Genomic DNA, 13,085 nt, shown 5'->3' on the forward strand with positions numbered 1-13,085 from the left:
CAGTATGAAAAGTTTATTGATAAAATTTCAGATTTCACTTTGCAGCTAACCTTTAGAAAGTGGTTGATTTTTTTTTTTAATTGAAGTAAAATTCACTTAACTGAATTAACTATTTTAAATTGTATAATTTGGTGGTGTTTAGTGCATTCACAGTTTTGCAACCACTACCTAAGTCAAATTCCAGAACATTTTCATCATTCCAAAAGGAAACTTGTGCCCATTAAGCATTTGCTTCCCATTAGTATTAGTATAATGTTTTTGAGATTCATCCATGTTGTAGCATGTATCAGTACTTTATTCCTTTTAATGCCTGAATAATATCCACTGGAAATATACCACGTTTTGGTTATCCATTTGTCAGTTCACAATTGGGATTATTTGCACCTTTTTAGCTATTGTGAATAATGCTGTTGTGAACATTTTGTGCTAGTTTTTGTTTGAATACCTGTTTTCAGTTCTTTACCTATGAATGGAATTCCTGGGACAAATGTAATTCTGTTTTTGATAATCCTAACTTTCTGAGGAACTGCTAAACCATTTTCCAAAACAGATATCCCACTTTATATTCCTGCCAGCAGTATACTAGGATTACACTTTCTCCACATTCTCACTAACACTTACTTTCAACTTTCTGATTATAGTCATCCAAATGTAATGTAATGTTAGTCGCTCAGTAGTGTCCGACTCTTTGCAACCCCATGAACTGTAGCTGGCCAGGCTCCTCTGTCCATGGAATTCTCCAGGCAAGAATGCTGGAGTGGGTGGCCGTATCCTTCTCCAGTAGTCATTCTAGTAGGTATGAATTGGTATCTTACTGTGGTCTTGGTTTTCATTTCTCTAATGACTAATGATGTTGAGCATCTTTTCATGTACTTTTTGACCATTAGTGTATCTTTTAGATAAATTTCTATTCAAGTCCTTTAGCCATGTGTATTGAGCTTTGACTATATCAAAAATGAAGATATCCACAATTCTGACCAATTAAAAAAGAGTATTAGAGTACCACTCATCAATATGAGGCGGAAAAGGCGATGGCACCCCACTCCAATACTCTTGCCTGGAAAATCCCATGGATGGAGGAGCCTGGTGGGCTGCATTCCATGGGGTCGCGAAGAGTCAGACACGACTCAGCGGACTTCACTTTCACTTTTCACTTTCATGCATTGGAGAAGGAAATGGCAAGCCACTCCAGTGTTCTTGCCTGGAGAATCCCAGGGACAGGGAAGCCTGGTGGGCTGCCGTCTATGGGGTCACACAGAGTCGGACACAACTGAAGTGACTTAGCAGCAGTAGCAGCATCAATATGAGGTGGCTCAGACAGTAAAGAATCTGCCACGCAGGAGACTTGGGTTCGAACCCTGGGTCAGGAAGATCCCCTGGAGAAGGGAATGGCAACCCACTCCAGTTTTCTTGCCTGGAGAATTCCCTGGACAGAGGAGCCTGGTTGGCTACAGTCCATGGGGTCCCAAAGAGTTGGACACAACTGGGTGACTAACACACACACATCAGTATGAACTCATATGAGTTTTAATCTGTATACATACATATGCACATATATACAGATAAATATAGAAAAAGATGCAGAGGTGTGTTTATGTGTGCGTGTGTCTATTTCCTTGTTCACCATAGCAGTGAGCACATTTGACATCAGTTCTTGGTTTCTAGATGCCCGTCTGAAATAAAAGGAACCAGAACTCCTTAGAGAAATGATTAAGGAAAAGAAAAAATTCACATGAGTCTGAAACAGCATGTGATACCAGAAAGTAATGAAATGCTTTAAAAAAAAAAAAAAACAACTGGGGAGCCAACATGAAGGAACTGCCAGTGACCAAATCTGGGGACAATTTGAAGAATAAAATAAATAAAGATAATAATGGATTATAAACCATGGAATAAGATAAATGTGCACAAGTCCATATTGTGGTAAATAAATATTTGAATAAATGGGGAAATGAGGACAGCTATTTATTACAGTAAAAATTCAGATTAACATATAAGTATTTTGGAAACATCTGGCAAGTACTACAGTAATAATTGTTGCAGGCAGGTATTATCTATAGATACTAAAATTAGTAGGTGGAAATTTGATGCAAAATGGAATTTAATGTAACCCCTGGTATCTCCCATAATAACTTTGCAGTGGAGAGGCCTGGCAGACACCTCAGTCCAGTGATTAAAGTTAACAACACCCATAGTTCAATATATCAACACCACATATTTCCTAATACACTGAAAAGGGCACACCATCACTTTTGTGACATTGCCAAAAATGCATAGTCTCAGTGTAATCATGTGAAAACATTACACAAATCCAAAGTGAAAAACATTTTACAAAAGAACTGGCTAGTACTCTTCAAAAATTTGAAAGTAAAGAAAGACTAATAAAGGACTTCCCTGGTCCAGTGGTTAAGATCCACCTTGTAATGCAGGGGACGTGGGTTTGATCCCTGGCCAGGAAACTAAGATCCCACGTAGCTTGGACCAACTAAGCCCTCATTCCTCAGCTAGAGAGCCTGTGTGCCACAATAGAGAATCCATAGACCACAGTGAAAGATCCCACATGATGCAACAAAGATCCCATGTGCTGCAACTAAGACACTGATGGAGACAAATAAACATTATTTAAGAAAAAAGTACTAGTGAACTGTCACAGGTTGGAGGAGACCAAAGAGAGATGACAACTAAATACTGTGTGGGATTGTGGATTGTATCTTGGATCTGAAAAGGCTATGAGTAGGAAAACTGGTGAAATTTGCATAAGGCCTGTAGAGTAGTTAATAGTATTGTATCAACACTGTTCATTTCCTGGTTTCAGAATGTTATACTATGGTTATAAAAGATGTTGGCACTGCAGTTATACTTTAATTAAAATTTAACTAATTTAAAAATATTTCAATTTTAATAATTTTTTTAAAGATATGAACATTAGGGAGAACAGAATGAAGAGTGTATCAGATCAGATCAGATCAATCGCTCAGTTGTGTCTGACTCTTTGTGACCCCATGAATTGCAGCACGCCAGAGTTGACTCATTGGAAGAGTGTATAGGACTTCTCAAAACTATTGTTGCAACTTTTCTCTAAGTTTAAAATCATTTCAGAGCTAAAAAAGTTTTTTAAATAATGAATTCATTAAAGGCTTTAAAAAAAAATACCCTTCTTTTTCTAACTATGTATCTGTTTAAGACCAGATTTTTTTCTCTGTATACTTCAGGTAAAACAACATATCACAGCAGATTGAATGCAACAACAGCTATGGGAATCCAGCTGTCTTTTAAGCCAGACATTAACAAGATTTGCAAAATTGTAAAATAATGCCACTGCTGCTGCTGCTGCTGCTGCTAAGTCGCTTCAGTCGTGTCCGACTCTGTGCGACCCCATAGACGACAGCCCACCAGGCTCCCCCGTCCCTGGGATTCTCCAGGCAAGAACACTGGAGTGGGTTGCCAATGCCACTAGTATCACTAAATTGTTCTTTTTTGGGAGAAATAGTTATTTTGTAATAAAGGATATATTATTTATATTAATGTGGCATGTGGGCTTATTTTTTAATGAATTGATACTGTAAAAATTCTGTTTCAATTTCTAATATGGTAACTATTGATATTATAGCCTACAAGCAAACTCTCTTTGGAGTTTTAATTTTTACGAGTGTCCTCTTTCATATGTATATATATTAATTTATTTGGCTGCACCAGGCCTTAGTTGCCGCATGCAGGATCTTGGATCTTCATTGTGACGTATGGGACCTCTAGTTGCAACATGAAGACTCTTTTAGTTATGGCATGTAGGATCTAGTTCCTGACCAGGGATCAAACACAGGCATTGGGAGCATGAAGTCATAGCCACTGGACTACTGGGGAAGTCCCTAGGAGTGTCCTCTTAAAGGGATCCTGAGACCAAAAAGTTTTAAAAACTGGGAGAATATGGCTAACAGTTGCAACAAAGATAAAAATGCAGGAGCTCAAAGAAAATAGAAAGTATTTTTTACAATTTGAAACAAATTGTAATTTTGTAATTACACTTTGTAAAACACTTTGTAATTGCCCAAAGTGATTGCCTCCTGATACTCTGTTATTTCATGTGGTAATTCAGGAACTCAGGTTCTTTTATACTGATTTACCTGCTGATCTCTAGAACAATGATTCTCATACTGTAGTGTGCATCAGAGTTACCTGGAAGACTTGTTAAAGCATAAAAGAAAGTTCCTAGTCCCTATCATCAGAATTTCTGATTCATGGATATGGAATGGGGCTCGAGAGTTTGTATATCCAACAAATTCCCAAGAAATGTTCATACCACTAGCAGGAGGATCAATTTCTAGGGTATTGTCCTTGTCTGCAGGCTTGAAACTGTGTGGCAGCCAATAGGAATGGGAAAAAGCATGAAAGAGTTTGCCTACTTTTTATAGTTATTAGGCTGAAAGTAGCACATATCACTTTCTCTGTATTGCATTGGCAAGAATGTAGCCTAACAATCACCAAGGGAACCTAGGAAATATAGTGAGCCGAACATCTAGGGTAGCCAGTATTTCCATTACTGTGGAAGGAGGAGGGGGAATCAATTTTGATGGGCAGTGAGCCACAGTATCAGGACATTGGAAGAATAAGTACTTGGATAGGATTAATTAACTCAGGAATATGTTTTATCAGATAAAGAACAGGAATTTATACTTAGAAGTGTGTCAGGGGAAGGACTAGGAGAGTAGTATATGCATATGTAAAAGTGAGGCTGTCTTTTGGAAGATTGGGGCAGAGTAACTTGGTTAGGTGGGCAGAGTAGAGGGGGCCAGGTAGTAAGTAATAGTGGAAAGTATTATATTCAAGAAGGCTTATCAGATTTAATAGAAAATAAATTGAAACAGCAGGAAGCCAGCTGAGAAACTGTTCTTTCCTGCTGTAAGGGTCATAAAGCGAAAGTGGAAGTCGCTCAGTCGTGTCTGACTCTTTGTGACCCTATGGACTATACAGTCTATGGAATTCTCCAGGTCAGAGAACTGGAGTGGGTAGCCTTTCCCTTCTCCAGAAGATCTTCCCAACCCAGGGATCGAACCCAGGTCTCCCGCATGGCAGGCAGATTCTTTACCAGCTGAACCATAAGGGAAGCCCTTAAGGGTCTTCTTTATTGAAGATGCCCTGTGTTGATATTTTCCCATTCTAAAATCATAGTCACAAAAATCATTTTAGGAGCTCTTGGTGCCCTGGTGTTGATTACCCATGTATGTGTATCTGATCCATAACCTTCTCTAATGTGACCCAAGGAGGTGAATGAAAATGAAAAATGCAAAGCAAAAACTGCACTGACTACCTAGAATGAGGGTGGGTGGGATATTGTACAGGGGTTGAGGCTTCTTGCTCTAGAAATGGGAAGATGTTTACACAGAGAATAATCATCATAAGTCTTCCAACTAGTAAGAAGGCTGAATAATCCTGAAATAGTAGAAATGAATCAGTTCTGCTTAAGTTAGAACTGTATAGTTTGCTCAGTCTCATCTGCTCCCTCTTCCCCTACCAAAACATCATGTAAATGAAAGGTCCAGTTATTCATTTAACAGATAATCATTGAGTGGTTTTGTTTAGTGTTGTCTTTTACATTCCAAGAAGTTATCTCAAAAATGAGGATAATAGCAGTGAACAAAGTAGACAGATCCCTCATTCCATGGTGTTTATAATTTAATGGAGGAAGGAGAAAAGCAAAAATAAGCAAATGCATGCTGTATCAGAAAAATAAATCAAGATTTAGGTGAAAGGGTTAATGTGCCTTGGTTTCAGTGTAGATCAATTTAAGTACGACCCAGTGAGTACAGGTTTCTCATTGCAGTGGCTTTCCTTGTTGCGAGGCACAGGCTCAAGGACACATGAGTTTAAGTAGTTGCATCTCACAGGTTCAGTAGTTGCGGTTCCCATGCTCTAGAGCACAGGCTTAATAATAGTTGCGGCACCTGGCTTATGCATGTGGATCTTCCTGAACCGGGGATCAAACCTGTGTCTCCTGTATTGGCAGGTGGATTCTTTACCACCGAGCCACCAGGGAAACCCAAGACAGATTCTGATTGTGTCATATATGTGATTTTTGCATCTTTCATTTGGAGAGTAAGTCTTGACTCAGCAGAAAGTTGATAAAAGTGAATTACGGTTTCTTTGGATCTCAGCTTCTTTCTTTGCAGGCTTGGGGCTTTGTAATAGCTTTAATGATATTTGTGACAGTCCCTGGAAAAACCCAAATGAACATTTTGGTCAACACACTAGTAATCTGGCAGTGTCTTCTATAGTTGGGTCATGTTAATTTCTAACCTATGACTGATAATATTGCTAGATATATCGTAGATATATTGTAGTATAAGCTATGCTGTGCTCTGTGTCCTATGCAGAGATCAGGTGGTCTCTCTTGGTTCCCTGTTTCTAAACCTCCTTTTAATGAGAAATAGTTAATAGAGGGGACTACCCTAGTGGTCCAGTGGCTTAGAATCTGCACTCTCAATGGAGGGGGCCTGGGTTAATCTCTAGTCAGGTAACTAGATCCCATATGCTACAACTAAGACCCGCTGCAGACAAATGAATAAAAATAAATATTTTTTTAAAAAAAGAAGAAATAGTTAATAGGAGTTAGATATTCACATTGATGCCTACTCTTCTTAAGCCGTCGTCCACAACCTTTTCTGTTCCATCAAGTGATGAATACCAGAGATTGTTATCTCCAGGATTATGTGGAAGTGTCTAAGATGATCCAGTAAAATGGTACATTAGAAGATAGCTTCACTCTTTGTCGCATCTAACATACACTATAGCCATTTTGTCTTTGCTTAGGGGTTTTACCCCCATTTGACGAATTTGTTTTGCAGTTTGGTTTGTATATGTTTAAGTTCCTTTAGGAAACTGAGGTAGAGAGCTTCCATCCTAGGAAAGTGTCGAGTTAGTTGCTGGAAATGATTGGCTGTAGGAAGCATTAGATAGTTTGGAAGGAGCTTGGCTATCTGGTGTGCATCAGGGTAGTTTGGAGATGTGCAGTACAGAACCTGCTCTGTGATCTTTGGCAGGACCTAGAAATACAATTTCTGGTTTGGTGGAAGTCAAATTGCAGTTCATTCAGCTCACATTTGCAAGTAGTAGGCATGAGCCTATTAATCTCTGAAGCCCCATTGAGGTAGAATTAATTGTATGGTTATGTTTGCCCCTTTTAAAGTACAAGAATTTTCATTAAGAGAAACTTGTTAAACTTACTCTTTGTAGAATAAATATCTGGCTAGGTTACTACTTATAACATTCTCCCTTCTCTGTTATGACTAATTTAGTATACAGAGCTGTGAATATCCTTGAGGGATATTCTGGAGAAATTTTTGTGAAGCCAAAAACATTTGTGAGTCTCTCCTAAGGCTTACAGATCACTGCCATTGCCCTTTCATGACCACCCCCCAGCTCTTAATTTCCTCAAAGCGCAAAAAAGTGGTTACCCTCACAGGCCACTGAATTAAAATCTCTCTGGTTTTACTACTCTGCTTATGAGAGTGTGTATATGGTAAATAATTTGTATGTGTGCACTACTGTTCTCATATGTTGTGCCTATGGCAGAGTTTTAATAAAGCATTCGGACAGTAATTGAAGTAGATTTATTTGGCAAAAACAGAACTATGTTCAGCAACATGGAACTGAATTTTATTCTTCATACAAAGTTAAAAGCACATTGTAGTTCCATCCTGACCACTTTCCCAGGCCCCATCTCTTTGAGAGAGAGAGAAGCTTCATCTAAATTATTTCATCTGATTGATGATTGTCATTTATAATTTATTGCTACTTCTGTCTCGTGTATTCCTTTGGAAAAGGTGTATGGATTCATTACATATTCTAATGTATCATCTATATATTGTAAAATAAAGTCAAGCATGTATCTGCTGATACTTTTTAAGTTGACCTGTCTTTATACTTAGAAATGTTTCTTACTAGTAGGCTTCCCTGGTGTCTCAGATGGTAAAGAATCCGCCTGCAATGCAGGAGACCCATGTTCGATTCCTGGGTTGGGAAGATCCCCTGGAGAAGGAAATGACAACCCACCCCAGTATTCTTTTTTTTTTTTAAAAAGCTGAGAAATTAAAAAGACATATTTATTAATTAAACTATTTAAAAATAAGAATAGCAAATCGGTTACATGTTAACATAAAAACATTTTAAATAGCTATATTTTCCAGAATACACACATACAATAAAAGGAATGAAATTAGTTATGGCTTACTTAAACTTTCCTTTCATTGTTGATGTTTTTCAGTTGCTAAGTCCTGTCTAACTCTTTGCTTCTCCATGGAAGCACACCAAGCTTCTCTGTCCTCCGCTATCTCCTGGCTACCTGCTACCTGCTAAGTCGCTTCAGTCGTGTCCGACTCTGTGCAACCCCATAGACGGCAGCCCACCAGCTCCCCCATCTCTGGGATTCTCTAGGCAAGAATACTGGAGTGGGTTGCCATTTCCTTCTCCAATGCATGAAAGTGAAAAGTCAAAGTGAAGTCGCTCAGTCGTGTCCAACTCTTAGCGACCCCATGGACTGCAGCCTACCAGTCTCCTCCATCCATGGGATTTTCCAGGCAAGAGTACTGGAGTGGGGTGCCATTGCCTTCTTCGCACCCCAGTATTCTTGCCTGGAGAATTCCATGGATTGCAGAGTTGGACACAACTGAGTGACTATCACTCACACTCACCTATGGCAGACAGTAATTGAATAAGTCTTTACTGATAGAATGTTACAAGTGACCACCATCAATTAAAAAAAAAAAATTGACATGAGAGTTGAAAACCCACTTCCTTGGTGTAGTGATAGGTTTTAATCATGGCTCTCCTATATATTTGTAGGGTCTTCCCAGGTGGCTCAGTGGTAAAGAATCCACCTGCTAATGCAGGAGATGCAGGTTCAATCTGTGGGTCAGGAAGATTCCCTGAAGGAGGAAATGGCAACCCACTCCAATATTCTTGCCTGGAAAATTCCTTGGACAGAGGACCCTGGCGGGCTGTGGTCCATGGGGTCGCAGAGTCAGACACGACTGAGCATGCGCACACGCTCCTCCTGTGTATTATATGACTTTAGACAGGTATATTTAGCTTTTCTAAGTCTCAATTACTTCATTCATAGGCTGGAGATAATATGGAATTCATAGGAGTGTTTTGAGAGTTAAATGAAGTGTTGTTTCTATGGTTCTTAGCCCATAGTTTTGATATTTAGCCTCACTCAAATGTTACTCACCTTTCTTTGTCCCCTGCTCCTTTGTCCCCAATGCACACCATGTTACTTTGCTTCTTATTGAAGTGCACTTCCCCCCAACTGTTTGCAAATTTGTGTGGTGAATATATCACTTGAAAAAACCATTTATCTGAAAAGAGGCTCTCCTGAGTAGTGTGTATGAAATGTACCTAAGAGATCATGTTTTTCAGAGTAGTGTGAAAAGTTGCAACCATTTAAAACTCCTCTCTCCTACCACCTGTTGTTATTGGTGCCTTCTAATAAAACGGAAATTTTTTTTTGTTTTCTTCTTTTAACTATTATTTAAATATTGTTTTAAGTATAACATTCCTAAAGAAAGCCTACATTTTCTCTACTTTGCCCAAAGAAGAACGGAATATAATAGATAAATTCTGAAGGAGATTGGAAAAACGTGGTTAACGCCTTGTTGTTCAGTTGCTTAGTTGTGTCTGACTCTTTGCAACCCCATGGACTGCACAGCACACCAGGCTTCCCTGTCCTTCACTATCTCCTGGTGTTTGCTCAAATTCATGTCCATTGAGTCGATGATGCTGTCCAGCCATCTCATCCTCTGTCACCCCCTTCTCCTCCTGCCCTCAATCTTTGCCAGCATCAGGGTCTTTTCCAAGGAGTCGGTTCTTCACTTAAAATGGCCAAAGTATTGGAGCTCCAGCTTCAGCATCAGTCCTTCCAGTGAATATTCAGGGTTGATTTCCTTGCTGGTTTGCTCTCTTTGCTGTCCAAGGGACTCTCAAGAGTCTTCTCCAGCACCACAGTCTGAAAGCATCAATTCTTTAGCACTCAACCTTCCTTATGGTTCAACTCTCACATCCGTACATTGACTACTGGAAAAACCATAGCATTAAGTATACAGACCTTTGTCAGCAAAGTGATGTCTCTGCTTTTGAATACACTATCTAGATTTGTCATAGCTTTTCTTCCAAGGAGCAAGTGTCTTTTAATTGTGTGGCAGCAGTCATTTTCCCCAATGATTTTGGAGCCCCAAAAGATAAATTCTGTCACTGTTGCCATTTTTCCCCATCTGTTTGCCATGAAGTGATGGGACCAGATGTCATAATCTTAGTTTTTTGAATGTTGAGTTTTAAGCCAGCTGTTTCACTCTCCTCTTTCACCTTCATTAAGAGGCTCTTTAGTTCCTCTTTGCTTTCTGCCATTGGGGTAGTGTCATCTCCATATCTGAGGTTATTGATATTTTTCCCAGCAATCTTGATCACAGCTTGAGATTTGTCCAGCCCAGCATTTCACATGATGTATGTACTCTGCATATAGTTAAATAAGCAGGTGACAATATACAGCCTTGACATACTTCTTTCCCAGTTTTGAACCAGTCCACTGTTCCATGTCCAGTTCTACCTGTTGCTTCTTGACCTGCATACAGGTTTCTCAGGAGGCAGGTATTCCCATCTCTTCAAGAATTTCCCATTCTATTCCTTTATTTAATTATATATTCCCTAGGTTACTTACTTGCCTGTTTCTATTATGAAAGTTTAGAACAATAATTCTTAAACTATATGGAGTACCTAATAACCACCAGGAAAACATGATAAAATGTAGATTTCTTGGCTCCTCACCGAGAAATTCCAGTTCATTACTTTGAAATGGGCTTGGGAGGATTTATTTTAAACACGTATCTAAAGTAATTCTGATACAGGGTCTAAAATGATACTTAGCAAAACATGGATATAAAGTAAAAGGAAAATGACAAAGTTAAAGTTATTGAGTTCCATCCATGAGTGACATATTGATCTACATTCCCCTTTATAATGATACTTCTCCAAACCATCTGTGATGAAGGACCAACTTTTTGTTTGGTTTTCTAATATAGGTAGCATAGACCAATACTTTTGTAAATATAATGAGATGAATTACTGGAAAAGAGATATCCAAATTCAAGCCCAGTATTTTTTTTGTTAGATTCAACAGGCATAAAATTACTCTGTCAAATTAAAATACAAATTTCTAAATGCTTACTCTGAATTTCTATGCTTATCTTGTTGCAGAGCGGTAATAAACAGTTCATGAACCAGCACCAGTCTGTGGACCACAGTTTGAGTAGCATTGCTCTTCAGAAAGTGAAGATGAGTTTGTATTGAAACTGGCAAGCTAGAAACCTAGTCTACAAATCCCAGGAAGCCTGATTTCTTCATCTATAAAACTGAGACAGTTTTACTACTCTGCCTGTCTTACAGAGATGTTGTCCTCATATAAAACGTAATGTGTGTAAGAGTACATTGCAGACTAAAAAAACTAATGTAAGTTATATTAATCATCAGAAGCATTAAACATATTAATATTGTATAGGGAATTTGTTTGCAACTAGGGAAATAGAGATATGGTAAGGAGCTTACTGTTCAGTTATATCTTTGCCCCATAAGGATGGCAGTATCCTGAACTAATTAAATTCCAGCTTCATAAACATTTTCCTAGACTTGTACAGGTTTTTTCTCAACTCCAGTAGCTTTTTAATATTTTTTAAACATGTAACTTTGGAATGTTTCTTTGTAATACCTGAAATAAGAATTTTTGAAAGTATAACATATTTCTCTAATAGATTGAAAACATTTTGGTGGCAGACCCTCTTTTGAGTTCAAGTTTCTTTTCCTCTTCTTGTATCTACCCTTTGCTGTTAATCCTGGAACAGATTACCCCTTCTTCCGACTGGCTCCCAGTTTCAGACTTGCTGCCCAACACCATACTCTTTCTCTCCTCTGACTACCTTCTCTTCTGAGTATTTACAGGAGATAGAATTCCTTGAAACCAGACATTTTTGACTGCTTTTTATGAACAGATTAGGTGCAAGAGATAAGAAAATGAGTAATACATAAGGTTCCAGACCCCCTGGGAGCTCACAGTTTTTAAAGGGAAAAGGACGAGTAATTCAGTAATGAGACAGGTACTGACGTGTTCAAAAATGGTTTGAGAACAGAGCGGGAGAAAAAACTGCCTAGGGGAACAGGGAAGTTTTCATAGATAGGACAGCCATCTAATTTACCCTCCAGAATGGCACTATTAAAGGTGAAAGAATCACTGTTACCATCAGGAGGGCACACCAGGTGTAAATTGGGACTGTCCCGTGCAACCAAGACATATTGTCACCCTATTAATAAAAGAAATATCTGTGTAGTCTTAAAGTAAGAGTTGGAGGATTTACTAGGGAAAGAAAGTAGCATACAGAAGAGCTCGGAAGAATGAAAGAATATGTAGTTGGGCCTAGCTCATGAAATACTTAAGAGCAGGAGTAGCAGACCACAAGGTTGCAAAGGTAAATTGGGACAAGATGATGTAGGGACCTGTGTGCCAGTGTTGGCGATAATGAGGAGTCTTTGATATTAAATATGGGATAATGAGATTGGATTCTTTTCTTTTTTTTCCTAAAGATCACTTCACTGGCTATATGGAAAATGAAAGGTAGGGGCGAGGGACTTAGGTACTGAGACCATAAGATCTTTTAAAATATTTGCTATAGATTAGGAGAGAAAAGATGATGTTCTGAACTAAGGGATGGCAGGAAAGTTGGAAAGAGTGGAGAGACTCCAGAGATGTTTAGATCTTTTAGAGAGATCTAGATTTGTAGGGGAAAAGGCACTTGGCTTCTAGGACACCATGTTCTCCTGGTTTCCTTCCTACCTCATAGACCGCTCCTCAATCTTAGTTGCTAGATATTCTGTTCAATTTATAAATGTTGGAGTACCCCCAAAGCTCAGCCCTGATACCTCCTCTCTTGTTTGCATTCACTTCTTCTTCTTCTCTCTTTTTTTTTTTTTTGTTTATTCATTTGGCTGCCCCGGGTCTTAGCTATGGCATGTGAAACCTAGTTCCTTAATCAGGAATTGAACCCTGCCCC

General features: G+C 38.8%; 1 protein-coding gene across 4 annotated transcripts in view; it reads left to right on the plus strand.

Annotated features, from left to right (window-relative positions):
* Positions 1–13,085, plus strand: part of GATAD2B (GATA zinc finger domain containing 2B) — an 83,739-nt gene that overhangs the window by 35,298 nt on the left and 35,356 nt on the right. For 2 of the 4 annotated variants that reach the window (XM_061405207.1, XM_061405215.1), the window contains exon 2: positions 11,242–11,493. The exons of the other annotated variants lie outside the window; for them this stretch is intronic. In XM_061405207.1, the coding sequence (XP_061261191.1) occupies positions 11,456–11,493 (38 nt within the window). In that variant the 5' untranslated portion in view covers positions 11,242–11,455. The remainder of the gene's footprint in view (positions 1–11,241; positions 11,494–13,085) is intronic. 4 annotated transcript variants of the gene reach the window in all.

Source organism: Bos javanicus, chromosome 3 (genome assembly GCF_032452875.1).
Source record: "Bos javanicus breed banteng chromosome 3, ARS-OSU_banteng_1.0, whole genome shotgun sequence".
In the NCBI taxonomy this organism is placed as follows: domain Eukaryota; kingdom Metazoa; phylum Chordata; class Mammalia; order Artiodactyla; family Bovidae; genus Bos; species Bos javanicus.